The sequence below is a fragment of the Brassica napus genome, chromosome C3, assembly GCF_020379485.1.
Source record: "Brassica napus cultivar Da-Ae chromosome C3, Da-Ae, whole genome shotgun sequence".
Taxonomy (NCBI): Eukaryota; Viridiplantae; Streptophyta; class Magnoliopsida; order Brassicales; family Brassicaceae; genus Brassica; species Brassica napus.
In genome coordinates, this window is record NC_063446.1 from 29435492 (window position 1) to 29456580 (window position 21089).

General features: G+C 34.3%; 4 protein-coding genes across 5 annotated transcripts; 2 read left to right on the plus strand and 2 right to left on the minus strand.

Annotated features, from left to right (window-relative positions):
* The first annotated feature begins 1059 nt into the window (after positions 1-1059).
* LOC111203994 (protein IDA-LIKE 4-like) lies at positions 1060-1857 on the plus strand. The gene has a single exon (XM_022698192.2). The coding sequence runs from the start codon at positions 1284-1286 to the stop codon at positions 1566-1568; it is 285 nt and encodes a 94-aa protein (XP_022553913.1). The 5' UTR covers positions 1060-1283; the 3' UTR covers positions 1569-1857.
* An 8114-nt stretch (positions 1858-9971) lies between these two features.
* Positions 9972-10726, plus strand: LOC106389228 (putative 60S ribosomal protein L30-1). Its single transcript, XM_013829438.2, has 2 exons — positions 9972-10254; positions 10358-10726. Exons 1-2 carry the CDS (start codon positions 10128-10130, stop codon positions 10567-10569), a joined length of 339 nt encoding a protein of 112 aa, XP_013684892.1. The 5' UTR covers positions 9972-10127; the 3' UTR covers positions 10570-10726.
* Positions 10727-11086: 360 nt separating this feature from the next.
* LOC106389229 (probable serine/threonine-protein kinase WNK6) lies at positions 11087-14566 on the minus strand. The gene is made up of 8 exons (XM_013829439.3): positions 14331-14566; positions 13812-13927; positions 13613-13650; positions 13244-13471; positions 12937-13157; positions 12705-12862; positions 12204-12627; positions 11087-11860 (listed from the first exon to the last, which is right to left on the minus strand). Exons 2-8 carry the CDS (start codon positions 13896-13898, stop codon positions 11307-11309), a joined length of 1710 nt encoding a protein of 569 aa, XP_013684893.1. The 5' UTR covers positions 13899-13927; positions 14331-14566; the 3' UTR covers positions 11087-11306.
* LOC106389230 lies at positions 14410-15783 on the minus strand. 2 transcript variants are annotated; one of them, XM_022699576.2, is made up of 3 exons: positions 15595-15783; positions 15189-15406; positions 14410-14911 (listed from the first exon to the last, which is right to left on the minus strand). In XM_022699576.2, the coding sequence occupies exons 2-3, from the start codon at positions 15369-15371 to the stop codon at positions 14672-14674; spliced, it is 423 nt and encodes a 140-aa protein (XP_022555297.1). In that variant the 5' UTR covers positions 15372-15406; positions 15595-15783; the 3' UTR covers positions 14410-14671. The 2 variants fall into 2 exon arrangements, with proteins under 2 accessions (XP_022555297.1, XP_013684894.1); XM_013829440.3 differs by lacking the exon at positions 15595-15783 and having other exon boundaries at positions 15189-15491.
* Between the last annotated feature and the right edge of the window lie 5306 nt (positions 15784-21089).

Here is a 21089-nt window from a genome sequence, read left to right on the forward strand (position 1 = left end):
GCATTTTTTGGACCTCCAGATACCTTAAATGATGTCAATGTTCTTGATCGCTCACCTGTTTTTGATGACATAATAAAAGGTCAAGCTCCGCAAGTCACATTCTCTGTCAATGGAAGAGATTATCATATGGCTTACTATCTCACCGACGGTATTTATCCGAAATGGGCAACTTTTATACAATCAATTTCAATACCACAACGGCCGAAAGCGGTTTTATTTGCTCAACATCAAGAAGCTGTCCGAAAAGATGTCAAGCGTGCTTTTGGAGTCTTGCAAGCTCGCTTTGCCGTTGTTAAAAATCCAGCACTTTTTTTGGATAAAGTCAAAATTGGAAAGATTATGAGAGCAAATATCATACTCCATAACATGATAGTAGAAGACGAACGAGATGGATACACTCAATATGATGTTTCAGAGTTCCAACAAGGAGAAGACACCGGAAGTTCACATGTGGTTCTCACGTTCTCTACTGATATCCCTATAAATATCGGCAATATGATGGGTGTTCGAACTAGAATTCGTGATAAACAAATGCATCAACAACTGAAATCTGATTTGGTTGAACATGTATGACGTAAATTCGGACGTGGTCAGGACAACAACTGAGCTCGGATGTTTTTTTCAAATTATTCTTGTTTATTTTACTAATCTTTGTTTTAATGTTCTTTTTAAAAATTAATGTTTAAAATGTTTTCTAATTTGTTTTATTTAATAAATAAAATTTATCTTTAAATAATTTTTTGTTTTAAGAACCCCAAATTAAGATCCTACCAGTGGAGCTAAAAAAAATAGGTGTCTTTTGAGTACAAACTTTTAACTATGATTAATTACTAAAAAAATGATTAATTAGGATTAAACATGCTCTGATGCCCCCGGGCCACCTGACACTGCATGTATATAAAAGAATAAATTCCAAATCCATGATTTTCTATTATATAAAAAGGGATTCATTTTCCACATAAAAGAGAAACATTTTTTATTAAAAAAATATTTTTACACAAGTGTGTTCAGTTCATGATTTAATAAATAAAATGCAATAAATTAATGTTCAGTTCCCTTCACCTTTATTTAGTTTGTTGGCCATTATAATTGTTTCCAGCCAAAGAGAGACCTATTCAAAAGGGGTTGCTTTCAAAAGCTCATCTCTCTCTGAATCTGCTGATCTCATTACTACTTGCCATCTTTTATCGAAAACCCTCAACCAAAACCCACTTCCCAAAACTGAAACAAACAAAAAACACAGCTATTGATCTCTTCCTCTGACTCAGATTTGAAACCTAGAAATGGTTCCTACATATCCACATTATTGGAGAAAAAGATCATCAGTAAACCCACAAGCTCTTCTTCCTCTGATGATCGTCTGCTTCTTCTTCATTCTCCACTGCGACGCATCGAGAGCCTCGTCGCCATCAAGCGTTTTCTATAGAAATCCCAATAATGATCACAACAAAAACACAATGAGGAGAGGCCATTTCTTAGGGTTCTTGCCAAGACACTTCCCTGTTCCAGCTTCTGGTCCTTCACGAAAACACAACGACATTGGTCTACAAGCCTTGTTGTCTCCATGATCTCTCTTTCTCTGTCTCTCTAGGGTACTTTATCTAATATAATCTAATGCATGCACTCATACACAAGATAACAGTAGAAGACCATTCATCGATCTCTGATGTTTGCTTTGACACGTACGTAGGGTTTCAGATGTTTGACCTCTTCTAATTGTTCCTCGATCCTTTTTGTTATTTTTTGGTTTATGTAAACCTCTTTGGTTTAGTGTAGAAGTGAAAGATAATGTGAGTTACTATTTTTCTTTTGTATATGTAATGAAAAGTTTACTAGATGAGATATTAGATGCAACAATCTCGTTACTTCAATGCGTAATTGACATCTTTAGTATTTTTCACCTAGTTAATTGAGTTATGAATTTCTGATAAAATCAAAGATGCATTTCTTAAATTTTAATTGGTAAAAAATGGGAAATCATGGTATTTTTAAAAAAAGAAAGGCCAACAACTTCATTACCATCTAGAGAACACCGTGGGTCATCTCTTTTACTCGTTCAACCAATGAGCTATGAAAAGGAGAAAAATTATTTTTTGACAAAAGCAAAAGAAGAAGAAAAATAATAGTATTTCTTAATTCTTATTTTTATTGGATGAAGAATATACTATATTATAATTATATACAATAGGCGGTTCATGAAGCTATTTTATATTTGTAAAATATAATACAGAATAATAAAAAGAAAAAATGAGGTTTGAACAAAAAAATAATAATAAAAAGAAAAATAGAAAGAGTGAATAGGATAGTCCAAAAAATCACGCAAAGGTTGGTTTATCAGCGTAAATCGTAAAAATAAATTAATAATAATAGCCTTCGTCAAGTAGAGTAGTAACCCAACCCGCCACGCCCGGACTGATTTGACACTCGTTTACGTTTTCTTTATTGATCGATTTTTGTAAATACTAGTTTTTGTCTTTTTTTTTTGAATGAAAAATACTAGTTTTTGTCAACTTTAAAATACTATCAATTTAACCAAAATTTATAAAAAAGAATCATAATTCATTTGCTCGACAAGCATATATTCAAAAAAAAAACAGAAATTATATTTGCTTAAGAAAATATGAGATTTTTTTGGTCAAAAGAAAATACGAGATTTAAAGAAAGATTATGTACTTATAAACAACTAATTTTTTATAACGATTATTATAATTAAAAAGTCATATAAATTGTCACATATATAAATGCATGTACATTTTCACTTTAAGTTGTTTATTACCGTTCAATGGAAAAGATGATTAAATAGAATATATCAGAATTGAAAAAGATCAACCTACACTAGACAGAGAAGCCGAAAGATGTGCCGCCAAAAGTTAGAGCATAGAAAGAGCTAGCTCACCAAAACTATATAAGTTAATCCAGATAACGAGTTTTTATTGTTTTCCTTTTGAATACTTTACGAGCTTCATATCTAATATCTTCCATAGACATTTACATATATCAATATTTAAGTAAGTTTGAAATTATGTAAAATGATGACTCGTCAAATTGGAAGAGTAATGGCGAACATGCATGATTCGTACGATATGATGGTACGTATAATGGCCGTAAAGAATGATTTAATTAATATCCGTTAATTCCGCGATCGATTCTTAAATTACAAATACACGTATGTAATGTACCTTCTCAGTTGTTCATTATTATATCACTTTACTAAGCAATATTCACCACATGTTATTTAACTCATACTATATTTAATCAAATAACACATATTTAGTCTACTTTCTAATTAATCAAAAGTTTTACACTCATGAGTGGCTGTTCCATCTTGATTAACCGAACCTATCCAAAGAGAGAGAAAAAAAGTTAATCATACTTTAAGTTGATCAAAATAATTGTACTTGTTCTACAATTCAAAAGCTCAAAACTAGACCATACCTAACACATTCCAATGGGCATTTATTAGTGAATCTGTTATATAAAAGAAAAAAAAAATAGAGAGAAAGAGAAGACCTTAAAAAAAACTTATTAGACTCAATCCAATGGTTCAGTCTAATTTTCATTTTAAAATAAAATACTTTTATAATAAAGTTTAATTATACTCTAATGGTACTATATTTTAAAATAAAAAATAAAACGATGAACAAAGAAAGAACAACTTACCACATATAAAAAGTAAACTCAATTTTTACTCTATTGTAAAGTGAAAAGTAGAATACCATTAGAACACTTTTACTATAAACTTTATTTTAGAGTAAAAACAGATACCCTTATAGATCCATATACCATATTTGTCCACACATGATTAATTTATTGTTTTATATACAATTAAATATATTCATATATAAAAAGTCTCTTCCTAACCTCTCACCACTGGAAAATGCTGTTTTTTATTTTGAAATAAAAATTTATATATTACAACAAGTCATTGGAGCTTGGCATTGGAGATGACACAGTATTTGTTCCTCTGTAATTTACGCTACTAACTCTATTATAAAGTAACTATCGCTATAATCATATTTTATTTTTCAGTAAAACTACTCTTTATTTTTCGAGAAAATTACTACAAATACCACATTCATAGTACTATTTTTCATCTCTATACTAATCATTTTTACCATCACTTTTAATGAATGGTAGAAAACACTTATACCCATAGAGTTAACTAATCTAAACATAGGGTTTAGAGTTGAGGGGTGGAGTAGGGTTTTTAAAATATGAAATTTAAGATTCTAATAAATATATAACTAAAAACTTAAAAAATATATTTTTTTAAATAGTTTCAAACATAATTTTCGATTTTCAAAAAGAAAATTTGAAAAAAAAGATTCAAAAAAAAAAAATTCAAAATTTTTTTTTATAAAAAGCTCGAATTTGAAAAAGTATAATTCGAAAACATAATTTTTTTAATTTATTTAAATAATGATTTATTATATATAATAAAAAACAAGGGTATAAGAATCTTTTGCCACTTAATGAAAAATGTATTTTTGAAAATGTCCCTTAAGTGGTGGTAAAGATAAAAAATTGTACCATGAAAGTGGTAAAAATGAAATTTCTCTTTTTTCATCTCTATAATAGAATAAAAAACATGTTTACTCTATATATAGAGTAACTTGCTTATTTTTTTGTTCATCACTCTATTTTTCACTGTAAAATAGAGTATCGTTGGAGCAACAACCAACTTTATTATAGAGTTATTCTATTTTTTCTCAAAATAGATTATCGTATAATATAATTACTTTATTTTAGTGTTAGTTATAGAAAAAAAAAATAATGTGTGTCATTGGAAACAGTCTTAGATAAGAGAATCTTCTACAATTTTTGGTAATCGTTGCAAGCGTGGTCGAAGCTTTTTGATGAGTTGATTACACTAAGGGACACTTTTTGACTTTCTATTACACCTAGAGACACTTCTTACATGTGACACACTTTGTTGTGGGTCAGTGACAGATTGTGGACAATTTTACCCTTAATGGAAACGACACTTGTGGATGGGTGATTTGTGGACGAGTGATGTGTGGTTGGGTGATTTCTGGATGGGTGATGTGTGGATGAGTGATGAGTAATGTGTGGTCATATGATGTTAATGTGTTTATAGTAGATAACGTGGACAAACTCTCTGTTTTGATTCTATAAATCTATACAACAATATGTGAACTTGGACTCATGTTACTAAAATTATACCATAAAACGTGGACACGAACTCTGTTATCTCCAACACAAGCACGTGACTTCTTCAGTTCAATTGATAAATTATCTGCAATTAAACTTCAATCAAGATGAGAAAGAGATGATATTGTGAGTATGAGCGGAGAGAAAAATCGAAGAAGCGTTTACCTTCTGTCGAAGAGTAACAGATCTTGCATGTCAGAGATTCGCTTTCTCATGATGTAGATGAATGTAAATTAGATTAGAACTGAATTTAGATCCCGAGATGATGAATGAAATCGAAGGAATATTGTCAATGTCCACAACTAATTTATAATTCTGTTAAGATGTTCATGTCCACAACTAATTTATAATTCTGTTATCTACGTTTTGGTATCTACGTCCACATTTAGTTTTATTTACACATTAGTATCTATATATATATAAAGATGTTGGTGACCCTCCTGTGATGCCACGTGGAAAGTCGTTTGCTACAGACATGACACGTGTCCCGCTTCATTGAAACGCGCCGTATCACTTAATCGTATTAGTCATGGGTTATAATTCTTCGTGCTGGGCTTGAGACTTTAAAGACCCAAAATCAACATTATGACATACCACGCATACCACGTCAACTTATATTGTAAAAGAGATATTTTTCCATATATACATACCGCTACATACTAAATTTATGTAGAATCAATATAAAGCTTATTATAAATAAACGACACAACATACATAACGATACATATTATGTTTGTATAATTATTCAGTAAATAAAACATTTGATTATCTTTATTCATATTGAAAATATCGTGAACGTTCAAATATTTCGATTTTTTACTTAGATTTCCATTTACCAAGATACATATACGAATTTCTAATAGTAAGAATACGTAAAACCATAAAAAACTGGAATTAACAAGAGAACCATGATTCGATATACGTTAGGTGTAAGATATTGGTTTTCCCACTAACACTGATTCGTTAAGAAGTAACTCTACTGTTACGTTGTGTATTAATCATAACATAAATATACATAGTAAATCATCAGTATATATATGTATATATATACGTTCTGATAATTATAAATTGACTTATGGTTTTAAAAAACTTACTCTTCTTATCTCCACGATAATAAATAAATTATGTATTCCTATTAAAAAAAAAAAATCAATCATAGCGTTAATACTTCTGAAGTCAAACGAAAACTAAGAATAAAAAGGATCTATATGAAATCGGGGCATATATATTATGGGCTACAAATGAAGTTTCTATAACTGCTAAGTACTACTTTCGCCATCTATCTCAAAAAAAATAAAAAATATTAATAATAATTAAAGATAATTAGCTCACACACTAACGTATAAAAGTATGATCAATACACTTTTAAATTCACCATTAACAGTTATAATGACAATAAACACCCAATATATCAAAAGGCATGAACAACTCTATTAATATCTTGATGCATGCCATCACTATATAAATCAACTTCCATTTGCTAATATCATCATCCATACACAAAACAAAACAACAATCATGTCTAAGCATATGATTATCCAAAATCGCAAACCTAAAAAATCAGAGAGACACACCCCTCTCCTGTCAAGGTTGAGCCGTGCAAGAGAGTACACCATTGCCGACGTCCGCCGATGTATTCGTTCCTAGCCATATGAGGTTACAGACAAGGAGTGCAGAAACATCTTCAGACATGCGCGTTTGAGGGGCCTCACCAACCATCCACTGCGAACTCTATGTTCTTACAAAGATGAGATGAAGTTTTGCCTTAGGTATGACAATCGTGAGGCACATTACATAGAAGGAGCAAAGCATCTCTTTGCTTTACATGATCGTACCAAAGGAATGAGGCACCTCAAGATCTCAGCAACAAAAAACTATAAGAGAGGTAAGTATATGTACGCAATACGTAAGCTACTCGCAGGTGACCATGTTGAAGGGATGAATCTTCTAGACGTTCATAAATGGAGAAGCAACACATATGTGGTTGATAAGCTGTGGAATCAAGTTAAGAGGTCGTTGCATGAAGTTCCAATCATAAAAAACAGCTTCTATGGCACGAACATGATTCTTATAATGCCACCAAGAGCTTGCAAACTCAACAAACTCGAGAACAGATGCAGTAAGTGCTTCTATTATAAAGAGATGGTGAGGTTTATGGAGTTAGTGCACTGTGGCTAACAACTTTCCTAAATTTACCCTTTTTTAGTATTTCCATTTCAATGCATGTTTCAATTACTGCTGTTTTTTTTTTCCTGCATTGTTTCATGTTTACTATAAAGAAATTCTGGTAGTTGCTAATTTCATATCTATTAAACTATATTTAAATTCTGTTTTACATATGCACATTTAATTATTCATATTAAAATGCTATATTAGACGTAGCGGCCATTACATAATTACATAATTATCTGGAACTCAATAACTTGTGGCACAAGTAAACAATTCTGCCATTTGGGCTACTTATAATCCATAGTAATAAAAGGCCGACTCTTGGGCTTAGAATATTAACAATATATTTACCGTTCGAACGTATACGGAAGTTATAGTGTCGTAATTTATACTAATCCCCTCAGGATCGTTACACAAAAATGCAAGTTCAAAAAGTATATATTAAAGTTAACGTGCCCCACTGTCCACGCACGAAAGTATAGAATCCTACCTTTAGGTATTTCTTGCAAATTATTATCAGTTCTTCCTATATGATCTCCCAGCATGTATATCTCTTAGATCTCAATTGGTGGCACCTTACAAATACATTCATAAAATTAGCATCAAAGTCAACTTTGATTTGATACCCTCAATCTACGATATATATAGTGCGATCCCAAATTAGATTAGATTATTTAGGGAATTGAAAAAGTAAAATAATAAACCATTCACACTAGGATTGCATTATCTATTGTATACCATTCGTATAATTATAAATTTATATTTGAAAATATCAAACTAAATATGAGATTCCGCGCGTTTAAACTATATAACAAATAACCTATTTAATAGTATTTCCAAAATAAACTCTATATAGCTTCAAATACATAGTTTTTTACTCTCCCAAAAAACTATAGAACTTCAAATTTAGAGTTTTGTAGAATGAAACTTTAAATTTAAGTTTCATTTTTTTTTCATTTTTGTCATTGCAACTAATTACATATCACATTTATGATTCTTAAGTATTTTTCTGTTTATCATTTTAATCCTTAAAAAAATTATATCTCATAATTGTTTCAGATTTGTTTTTATAAGTTCACGTTTTACACACAAAATTAAATAAAAAAATTAAAATAAAATTTATATTATTTTAAAACTAAAATTAGACAACAAGAATATTACAGAAAACCTTAATAATTTTTTTTAAAGGATACATGAAAACTTAATTATTATACAAGTTTAAATATTACAAGTAGTCTGGTAAATTTGCTCTCGAACCTCCAAAATATTGTCCACAATTTTGTGTAACAGAAGATGGAGCATTACAAAAATAGTTTTATGAAATAATGTGGTATTTTGTTTATATTTTAATATTTAATTATGTATTTTTATTTATTATTTTATATTTTAGTGTAAGATTTTATTAATTAATATTTATGAAATATTTTTTATATGTGTTAGTTATTTATAAAAAGTTTATGGATTTACATTAGTTATGATAAATACAAGGACTATAAAGTAAAATACAAATAATTTTGAATTTAAGTTTTGAAGTTTTGCTTTTGGAGAAGAATACCTTGAAATTTCAAATATCCCGTGTGATAGGTATCTTTGGAATCATATCTATATATGTTGTTCCATAACCAATTCCATGTTTCCATGTTACTTATTTTAAATTAAAATACTACAAAACTACTAAATTAAAAACATATATTTAATACGCGTTTGACTGGTGTAAACAAGACCAATCAATTAAAATCATCTAAGTATTCTTTCATATCTACCACTACATATGACTACTAATCTCAAAAGTTCAACAGTTAGTATATACTCGCAGACTTACTTATTCCTATTAGTATGCTAATTCATGATACATCTCAAATTTAAGCAGTACACCTTTAAAAGATAAAAGAATACACTAAATATTAACAAATTACGGTAACGAGTCTTTTTTATAAATTTCACTAATCTTACCATCTCTCGAACTCACTCACACTAGAATAAATTATTCTCTCATTTGGTCCAACATCAATCAACTTATCATGCACAAAAAAATTAATAATTAAGAACATTCACACAATCAATAATCCAAATACAAACAAAAATAAGTTCAAAAAATATATTTTAAACAAGAAAAAGGTATCACATTCCGTGCGTAGCGCGGACCGACCCTAATATATATATATATATATATATATATATATATATGAAAATAGATCTTAAAAGATAGAAAATTTTATATATAGTTTATTATGACAATTATTTTTGTTTAATATATTTTAGAACTTGAGATAAAAGTAAATAAAAACATAAAGTAGAATACGAAAAATAATAAAAAGAAATAAGAAGAAGAGAGAGGTTCTCTATAGTTGAAGATCATAAAAGATTTTTTGACAAAAAAAAAGTGTGTCTCAAGTGATAAATGTCTTGTAGTGTAATTTGAATGTGAGAAAGTGTATCTAGATGTAAAAAAATCAGAAAAAAAAAAAAAGAAAAAGAATAAAACAATTGTAAATAATGATAAGAAATTCGCTATTTTCCTGATTCCTTTGATCCATTGAGAGCCTATGTTGTAAAAGAGGCTACTCTCAACACCATGAGCTTTTTAATGCCTTCTTGAGGTAGGCCTTAGGTCAAGTTTCTATTGGGCCGTGGGCCTAGTATATCGGAAAAAGCCCTTAGGGTTGGTTCCTTCGTGTCTCTCTATTTAATTCTCATTTTGCGCCGCCTCAACAGCTTCTGCGACACCCCGAAGGCCTATCTTCCTATTAACCCGGCGATCTGCGACTCTTCCGGGCGTCAGACAAATGGTAGCGGCAAAGAAGACGAAGAAGTCCCATGAGGGAATCAACAGCAGATTAGCCCTGGTCATGAAGAGTGGAAAGTACACTCTCGGCTACAAATCTGTCCTCAAATCCCTTCGCAGCTCCAAAGGTAAACACTTTATTCCCCAAATCGATTGATTTGCTGTTCTTATTTGTCGAGCCTCTCTTAGATAATTGCTAAGATGAATGTTTTGGAAATGTTGTGTGTTTAGGTAAGTTGATTTTGATCTCTAGCAACTGCCCTCCGTTAAGGAGATCCGAGATTGAGTACTACGCTATGCTTGCTAAGGTCGGTGTTCATCATTACAATGGCAACAATGTCGATTTGGGTACTGCTTGCGGAAAGTACTTCCGTGTTTCTTGCCTCAGTATCGTTGATCCTGGTGATTCCGACATCATCAAGTCGCTTCCTGGAGACCAGTGATTTTGGTTTGTTACGAGTTTGCTATGTTTTTTGTCTGCTTTATGCAATGTGTTCTTGGAAAGACTGTGTTTGGTTTCTAAACTCCTACTTATGGTTAATTACTATTTCGTCCCTATTGATGGATTCAATTGCATGAATGAAACTTTTTTTAGGTTAACTTTTGGTTTGCTTGATCCGTAATGCTCAAGACTTGTTTTCATTTCTTCTTCATCCAAAAAACATAACAAAAAAATAAATATAAAACGAAAATGAAAGTTGTCATGGTTGGGTGCTGTTTGGCTACTCAGCTCCTGTCTTAACCTTTTTCCTCACCGGAACTTCCTGGTTTGGTTGTTCTGCCTCTTGAGTGAAGCTCACGTCTTCTTCGTTAATGGCATCGACTAGTTATGGTCCTCGTCTAATCTAGGTTACAAATCTGTTCTTCATGAGTCTAATCTATCTTGTTCCTTCTGAATATAACTGTTGAAAGGATTATCAATAGTTATATGTTTGATAAATCAGTTTTAACTTCTACAAATAATGAAAAAATAACGAAACTTGGCATTTTCTAACATCATCCTTGTGTTCATAACATCCGAACCATATACAAAAATCTTTAACCACAACCATTAAGAAACAACCAGACGCTGATAAACTCTACACTTTCAGGGAGCCAAGTGTTTTCTTGGCGTTCAAGAAACAAATTTACTCTGAAAAGAAAAACCACCAGTGACGTCTTTGTTGTATTCTTAAGCTACTCATTCAACCTGTTCTGTCTTCTTCTGAGACAACCTTTTCCTTGTCTCCATTATCGCTTCTTCTCTTCTCCTTCCTATCTCTTTCATCTCTTCCCGATACTTAGCTTCTATCTCCTCCAGTTCCTCTCTCAACCTCTCTTCCTCCTCCAACCTCACCGGATCAATTGCCTCCTCTGCTTCTTCTTGATTGCCGCTCCCGTCTTCCCCTTTAACACCATCCACACACTGCTTATATTCCTCCTCCGACCTTCGACAATCAGAGTTCCACGAGTGTCGAACCGATTCACAAGCGTCATGAAAAGCAGCACTCTCCTCTTGTCTATGTGCATTCTGATGGCTTCTTGAGCTCTGATTCAGCTGGGAGTGAATGAGATGATCGACAGTAACATCAGTTTTCCATGTTGGTATCATGTTGACAAGGAGGATATCAATTAGCTCGGCTATAAACGTGACGTTCTGGTCAGTTAACTCAAGCTGCTCAACCATCTCACTCGACACCTTAGAAGCAGTGTCACCTTCTTGATAAAACAAGAAATGAATGTTCCTCACTCTACCTGCAACAACAAACCATAAACTTTAGGCCAAATCTCTAATTTGTGACAAAAATAATATCCAAAAGATATAAATAGCTAATTAAGAGAAAATGATTAAATTACTCTAAACCCTAAACAATTATCCTAACCCCATCCCATAAATACTAAACCCTTATAAATAAGCCCAAACCCCAAATGTAAACTGAAAGAATTCTATTTAACTTCACATCAATGCTATTTTGGGAATTTTCTTGTGCTATTTTTTTAACAAAACGGTGTTTTGGTGCTATCTGATGGTATTTCTCTAAACACATTAATATCATACTATGCATAAAAGTAACTGGAGCTGAACCAAAACACTCACCATTCTCATCTACTATTCGTAGAATCAACGAGACAGAGTGTTCATCATTTTCTTCACCCTTGAGTACAAAGAAGTTCCCTCTCTTCGCACGTCTAACCTCAATACACCTAGACCCTGAGTTGTCACTAAACGTAACAACCGGCAGGTTGTTGTCTTCATCAAGATCAATAGACATGGATCTACTACACCGTGTTGTAGGAGGGCCTTCAGACATAAGACAACGCTCTCCAAACGCACCTTCTTTCGGCATTACAATGTCGGGAAGAGGCAAAGGGTTGTTCATCGTTAAACCATTCACTTGAAGGAAAGGGTCTAACAAAAGCTCCTTTGCTGATAACCTCTCTGATGCAGGAAGTAAGCATGTCTCAATGAGCTGCTTTACTTCAGGGTCTTGAACTCTAGAGAGTGAAGCAGGTTTTATTCCCTTGAAAACCAACAAGAACCAAGATTAGGTTAAGATCTTGTTCAATGAACTTAATGGCTTTTGTAGTTAAAACTCACCGATGAGACCTTCTTGTATATCTGAGCAGAGTTTTTGCATTCACAGTATGGGTACTCAAACGTCACCATCTCCAACATACACATCCCAAATGAATAGATATCAGCTAGCTCGGTGTAGTCCTCATCGTAAAGCTCAGGTGCCATGAACTCTGGGGTTCCTGCTTGGTAACATAGTAAACACTTGAATGTTTTTGTTAAAAGCAGAAAGTGAGCAATGTGAAGAAAACTATACCAATGACACTTTTGGCGTTAGCTTGCTCCATGACAGTGGCTAGACCAAGATCACCTATCTTCACTTCTCCATGGTTTCCATTGATAAAGATGTTATCACATTTGAGATCCCGGTGGATAATGGGTGGCACTTGAGTGTGAAGATATCTCAAACCCATTAGAATCTGTCTCGCCCAACACTTGACCGCCTTCATGTTCACCTTTCTATGTTTCTTGCGGTAACTAAGACCAAAAAAGATTGTAATTAAACTCCACAATGACAGAAAAATAAATAAAGAGAAGACAAGTTTTGGGTGAGAGATGCATACTTTCTGAGACTCCCTGAAGTGAAAAGCTCAGTTATGATGTTAACTGTCTTGTTCTTATCATCGATCCATGAGTTATAGAACCTGATGATATTACTGTGCTTCAATGATTTCAAAAGACGCACTTCAGAGTATAGCCTCTCCAGGGAGTTTGGTGACTGCAAAACATCATCTATTCGTACTTGGTTCCACGCTACTTCAATCCCATCTACTTCATCGAAGGCCTTGTAACTGATATCTTTAGAGTTAAGGTTACAAACCGAGAAAAGATGCCAAGAACACAGACAACAAAACAACAAGAGAGCTTCTGATTACAAAGAACACTCTCAGACTATGAATGTAAGTAACGATATGAACCAAGAAAAAGGATACACAGTCTTGAATGCGCCTTTTCCGATAACCTCTTTATACTGAAAGGTGGATAACAACATAAAAGATAAATTACCACACACTATAACTCAAATTAAACATTTGAAAAAGCAAATCAAGCCAAAGAGACGTTGGATCTTGATCCCCCTCTACGCTCCATTTGAAAGTTTAAAGAATAGCATTCTAGGGATGTTCCTCATACCCGTATATATCGATTTGTTGGATCAACTTCGAGCACCTCCGGGTCAGGAGGCTCTTGAAGAACCGCACCATCCTCTGAACCATCCATATTTTCCTAAACCTTATAAAAGTTTTCACCTGCAAGGCTCACAGCAGAAACAATCCCAAAACACAAACCGAATCTTTAAAAGATCCTTAGATTCTTTTCAAGTGCAACACTTTTCAATGAAAGAATATTCAAAGACAACAAGATAACATCCATACGCTAGTATACAACATTGCTTAAATCCAACTTCTCATCCTTTTAATTGAAATAAGCTCAGATCAACAACAAAACGGAAGAAAAATAATAAAGTTTAGACGTCAAAAGTTTAGGATCCTGTAGTCCAAACAATTACCATGAATCATTCTAAGAATGTAAAAAGAAAACCCCACATGAGCAAATCGAGAGAGATATGTCCCATTCACGTTCATGCATACAAATCATACCAGGAAAAATCATATATCGCAAGAGTTATATGATTTTGAGCCTCGAAGTTACCTAAGAGGGATGAAGCTTTTGTTCTGGTCTCCAAAAAAATCGCCAACGTGAGATAGAATACGGACGAGAGAGACTACAATGAGAGGAAACCCTAATTGAGAAAGCCGATGGACGACGAAGATGCAACAAGTGTTTTGTTCATGTTTATCACCAACGATCACCTCTATTTTTAAAAATAAAAAATAAAAATAACGAAAAAAATCAAGTTCTAAAAACAGAGACACGCTCTGCCCATGCAAAGATGACGTGTCAATACATGTGGGGTTTATCAGCCAATAACCATAAGACAAAGATGAAGGACACTCTCTGTGGTCTGAGAGTAAACGACTTCTTGCTTCTCCTCATCGCCTTAAGCCTAAGATATCGTCTTCTTCTTCGTCCGTCGAGGATTCATCATACAAGCTCCTATTATTAGTAACTCTGCTAGACTCGTCCTGACGATCTTCCATTTCAGATGCTCCGATCTTGATGTGGCGGTGTTTAACGAGGAGCCAGCGCAGGAGTTTGTCTTCCTTGTTGAGGTAGTGAAGCTCCTTGTTCATGTTTGGTGTCGCCATCATTGTTATCTGCATCAGTTGTCCCTGCGCCATTCACCCAATATATCAATTATACATAAAATGGTACTAACTAAGCAAACCCGTGAAGAAGAAGCTAATAAAGATAAGTGTTCAGGCTTCAATAATTCAACTCAAAGGCTCAACAAAGCTAGTTTCTCTAACTAATCAGAAAGATGCTTAGCCAACCTAAAACCCTAAAATCTACAACTGAATCGGAATGCGAAACCCTAATCTACTACGGATTCAATTAATCACCGATTCAACAAGGGCAAAAAAAATTGAATCAATTTGCCTTTTGTACCTGATAGTGTCTTCCGTCGAGCTTCCTGATGCCGTAACCCAATTCGACCTTGCCGAAGGATTTGACCTCCGTGAGTACTCCATTTCTGCTGTACACGTGTTTCCCTATGCGCGCAACGAGCTCGATCAGACCCTCCTTCCGTATTACCGGCTTGAACAGAAGCATACAGTCGTACAGAGGCATCTCCAGATCTTCCTCTTCTTCTTCCTTCCCCTTCACTAGAGAGTGAATTTACAGAGAGAAAAAAAAAAAAAAGAGATCAGATTTGGAATTTTTACATCAGGGTTTTAGACTTCTCAGATTCTCCCGAAAACGACGCCGTATCACTGTTTTTTCCTTTTTTTAATCTCTCCATCGTTCTTGCGTAATCGTCTATCATATGATTGATTATATCCGAATTCTATACCTTATCATTAGTCTACTTGACATGCAAAATATTTCCCTTGATGCACCTAGTACCGGAGAGATGAATCTATATCTCGTAACTTTCTCGTCACTCATCAGTCATTCATTAAAATAATTAAAGAGGCAAATAAATTTTGAGATAAGCAAGGATAGAAAGCTTAAGTTATCCCACTTGTGTTTTCTTACGGGGTGCTCTATCCATCTCCACAACCACATATTTCAGTTGTATCTATCTCCAAGTCTCTGTCTAGAATTGAATATTCAACATGTCATATGTACACACTAAAACCTCTTTTTAGTTAGGATTTTTTTTTTCTTTTTTCAGTTAGAAAAATATGAATACTCACTCTAAGATTACTATATATGTTGATTAAGAGGAATATTCATTTACATATGATCTTGATTTATAAGATTTAAATAGTTAAATATATATTAGAGACTAAATGATCAATACATATATTTTTGATTAATTTAAAAAATAAATGATTTATGCATATTAACTTCTTCAATTTTGGAGTGGAAATGAATCCCATCAAAGTAAATATGATTATCAGTCAGAGTTGATGAAGCTTCGAACTTCTTAATACCGCAAATGAATTATTGTATCAAATATCGATTTTCATATTATTTTTTTTGATCAAATATCGATTTTCTTATATTTTAAATCATGCTATATGCATGGTAATAATCGAATATACGTTCGACATATCAATAGGACCGATGACTCTCTGGAGGTTGGAGAATTGTGTCTGAGTTATATAATTACATAAAAACGATGAAACGAAATCATTCATTAAAAGCAACTAAACATGGCACCATAGATTAAGGTTAGAGAAGATTGTACGACGCAAAAGACAAAACCAAAATCCAGACGATAACGTTTGTGGAGTAGAATCGATAGGGGGCTATAGAGCAGATTACATCTGTTTTGTTTCCTTGGCTTTTCGGAAAACGAATAAATATTAATATAACTAAATAATTCAGCAAAAGTTTCAAAATATATGCAGACAAGTTTATCGTTTAGATCTTGGAAAATCATTACACTATCAAAAACGATTTTGCATATATTACCTGTAAAGAGTAAAGCGATATGAAATGAAAAGAACGAGAGTTTTTTGCAAAATTGACTCAAAACTTGGAGTCAAACAGAAAACTAACATTTTCTTTTGACTCTTTTTTTTTTTGAGATTTTAACCCCACACCTGCATTTTATCTACGAAATGCCATTACCATTTTTTTTTTTTTTCGAAAATGGCTTCTTTACTGTCTCAACCTCATCTTCTTCAAGTATTTACAATATTGCCACTGCAATGAATAGTGACAACAACCTTGTACGAACTGTTTGGAGCTTTTAATGCCCTTTAATGCACGTAAATCTCTTTACACTCTCTCTGTTTCAATTGTTATGAACTAAAAACAACATTTCTTTCACTTTCTCTCTATATTCATCCAAAAAACTCAAGCGTTTGATTCAAAATATGGGCTATGGTTGACAGAGCCATATTTCTTTCGTTTTGACTTACGGTTGCTTTCGTTTGAGGTTCTGGGTGGTTGGAGAAGACCCTGTGTGCAAACGAAGTCATCTCACCTAGTTTAAGGTACGAATTTGAATTTTTTTTCAAGATCTGTTCGCGTAGAAGACTTACTAGTAAGTCATCTGTATGTAGAAGACTTACTGATGAGTCTTCTGGTCAAACGGACGACTTAAATTAAGTCGTTCAGCTTTGTTTGTTAAAAAAAACACTCCAAACGACTTATATATACGTCGTCTACGAGAAACGGGCTAGTTTTGCATTTGACCGAATCGTGTCAGATCTTTGACTATTTCTAGACGACTTATAATTCAGTCGTCTCTGGGAAAGTTAAAATTTCAATATTTTATGAAAACTTGACGACTTACGTGTAAGTCGTCCTAGGTTAGTTTTGTAATTGAAAAATAAAACTTGAAATTTAACTTTCTCCAGACGACTTAGATGAAAGTCGTCCAGCTAAACGACTTAATTTAAGGTCGTCCGGGATAAGCAAGGTTTGACCAGAAAATTGGGAAAAATTCTGGACGACTTTGCTTTCCCCGGACGACTTTAAATTAAGTCTTCTGGAGGGACGACTTTATATTAAGTCGTCTGGTTAAAGTTAAATTATGAAGTTTTATTTTTCAATTACAAAACTAACCTAGGACGACTTACACGTAAGTCGTCAAGTTTTCATAAAATATTGAAATTTTAACTTTCCTAGAGACGACTGAATTATAAGTCGTCCAGAAATAGTCAAAGATCTGACACGATTCGGTCAAATGCAAAACTAGCCCGTTTCTCGTAGACGACTTACATATAAGTCGTCTGAAGTTTTTTTTTTAACAAACAAAGCCGGACGACTTAGAATTAAGTCGTCCCTTTTAATTTTCAATTGCAAAAGTGACCTCTTTAGACGACTTACCTTTAAGTCTTCTGGACGACTTAATGCTAAGTCGTCTGCGGCAATGTTTATTGAACTTCCTCATTTTCTCTATGTTTACTAATGTGTTTTATTTTGAATATTTGCAGATGATTTTTCAGTTACATGCAGTGTATGGAGAATGGTTGTTGAGAGATTTCCGTTGGGATTTTGTGGTTGATGATCTCAAAGGAGCAAGATTGTTTTTATTGAATGAAGATTCAACACATGTTGAACTTGTTGCAATGGCTCAAGAAGATTATAACCTGGACATGAGAACAGTGAGTGTGGAGATTAGCTACTCATTACCAGCAGAAATGATGATGGCTCCAGGCAGTCTTCCCATTAATGTTACAAGTGATAGACAAGTTCGAAACTTGCTGGAGATACTCAAAACCCATAGAGTATGTCTTTGTGTATCAAGCCGCAGCAAGGTCGAAACGGTTTCAGAGAAAAGGGATATTGATGAAGCTGGTGAATGGGAAAAAGATGTTGGTGATAATGATGAAGCTGGTGAATGGGAAGAAGATGTTGGTGATGATGATGAAGCTGATGAATGTTTTGAAGATGTTGGTGATAATGAGTTTGTTGAAGATGAAAATCAAGATGGGGAGGAGGAAAATGGGGAGGAGGATGCTGATAATTCTATTGTTGGTGAAACGGATCAGAATGGTGGGGATTACAGTCTTTATGGAAAGGTTCCAGATGAGGACGAGGAAGATGATGATAATATTTGTTTTGAAGAAATCCAAAAGACATATGCTAAGACAAATGCTATTGAAGGAGGAAAATCGAATGGTACCAGTATCTATGTCAACCAGAGTTTTGTTAGCAAGGGTGCACTGCTTTCAGAGCTGCTGTTGGCAGCAGTGAGGGGTAAGTTTTCTTTCAGATTATACAAATCAACGAAAACTCTTGTTGTGGCAACATGTCCGGTTAGCTATTGTGGATGGAAGGTCAGAGCGAGTGTCAAACATGGGACAAACACGTTTTGGGTAACAAAGTATGTGGAAAAACATTTATGCTCAGCGGGAGACCGAATCGCTCAGCGGAGACACTGTACTCCGAAGTATGTAGGTAGTCTTTTCATTGATCGTGTTGGAATCATTGATGGGATAACTCCGCAGCATATCACTGATGCAATGAGGAACATGTTTGGCATGGCGCTTGATTACACCACTTCATACAGAGCACTGTTATATGCACAAAGATTGGTGAGAGGATCAGCAGAAGAAGGGTATTCGCGTCTGGCATCATATCTCGAGCAAATCTCCATTGCAAATCCTGATTCTATCACGGCGATAGAACTTGATTCTATGAAAAGATTTAAGTATCTATTTCTCTCTTTTGGAGCTTCTATCAAAGGTTTTAAGTATCAGAGAAGGGTCATTGTGGTGGATGGAACTCACCTAAGTGGAAAGTATGGAGGAACTATGTTAGTTGCAGCCGCACAAGATGGCAATTTTCAGATATTCCCATTGGCTTTTGGGATCGTGGATGAGGAAGATATACCTTCTTGGGAATGGTTTTTCACAAAATTGGCTAGTTGTATATCTCATGACAAGCCTCTGGTGATAGTCTCCGACCGGCACAAGGCCATTAAAAGTGCGTGTGATAAGGTGTTTCCTTGGGCAACCCGAGGAATATGTTATTATCACCTTCAAGATAACATTGTCAAAAAGTTTAAAGGGAAACATCTCATGTACTTGGTGAAAGGGGCTGCTTATGCTCACACGGTTTACGATTTTGACCGGTACATGGCTGAGATACGGAGTGCAAACCCGGAACTTGCAACGTATTTGGAGAAAGCCGACGTCAGGCTATGGTCAAGGGTTTATTGTAAGGGGAACAGGTTCAACATAAAAACAAGCAACATTGCTGAATCTATTAATTCCGCACTGAAGCGAGCAAGAGGATTTCCGATTACGTTCCTGCTGGAGTTCATAAGGCAGAAGTTACGAAAATGGTATTGGAAAAGGAGACAAGATGCTTTGAGTCTCACAACTGAACATAGCGGGGGTGTTGAATACTTGCTTGCTGTTCGAGAAGAGATAGCGGGTACGATGACGGTCGAACCAATTGATGGATGGCATTTCTTTGTCAAAGGTGGCAAAATGGACTGTGTGGTTGATTTGGAACATGCAAAGTGTGATTGTGGTGTATATGGAGTGGAGAAAATACCTTGCTCTCATGCTATAGCTGCTGGAATACATGCTGGTTTGCATATCTCCACACTTGTATGTCCACTGTACTCAAAGAATTATCTGTATGCAGGATACTCAGAGAATATATATCCTATCGTGTCACAACATATTGAGGAACGAGAATGCTTTCCTCCAGAACTAAAGCGTGGTCGGGGGAGACCGAAGAAATCAAGATGGCAATCTTGGTTGGAGCTATCTAGGATGAGAGGACACAAACCCAGGAAGAAACATAGGGCACAGAGATGCTCAAACTGCAAGGAAACTGGCCATACGAAACCACAATGTACACAACCAGTTGACTAGTTGTCCAGAGGACCTAAATTTAAGTCGTCCAGTCTTGATTACCCGTCCAGACGACTAAATTTTTAGTCGTCCAGTGTATTTTATTTTTAGACGACCTTCTACTAAGTCGTCCAGTGTATTTTATTTTTAGACGACCTTCTACTATCCCTTCAAGTGTATTTTATTTTTAGACTACCTTCTACTATCCCTTCAAGTCGTCCAAACCTTCTAGACGACTTATTTGTAAGTCGTCCAGTTGGAAAACCTTCCAGACGACTTATAATAAGTCGTCCAAACCTTCTAGACGACTTATTTGTAAGTCGTCCAGTTGGAAAACCTTCCAGACGACTTATAATAAGTCGTCCAAACCTTCCAGACGACTTATAATAAGTCGTCCAAACCTTCTAGACGACTTATTTGTAAGTCGTCCAGTTGGAAAACCTTCCAGACGACTTATAATAAGTCGTCCAAACCTTCTAGACGACTTATTTGTAAGTCGTCCAGTTGGAAAACCTTCCAGACGACTTATAATAAGTCGTCCAAACCTTCTAGACAACTTATTTGTAAGTCGTCCAGT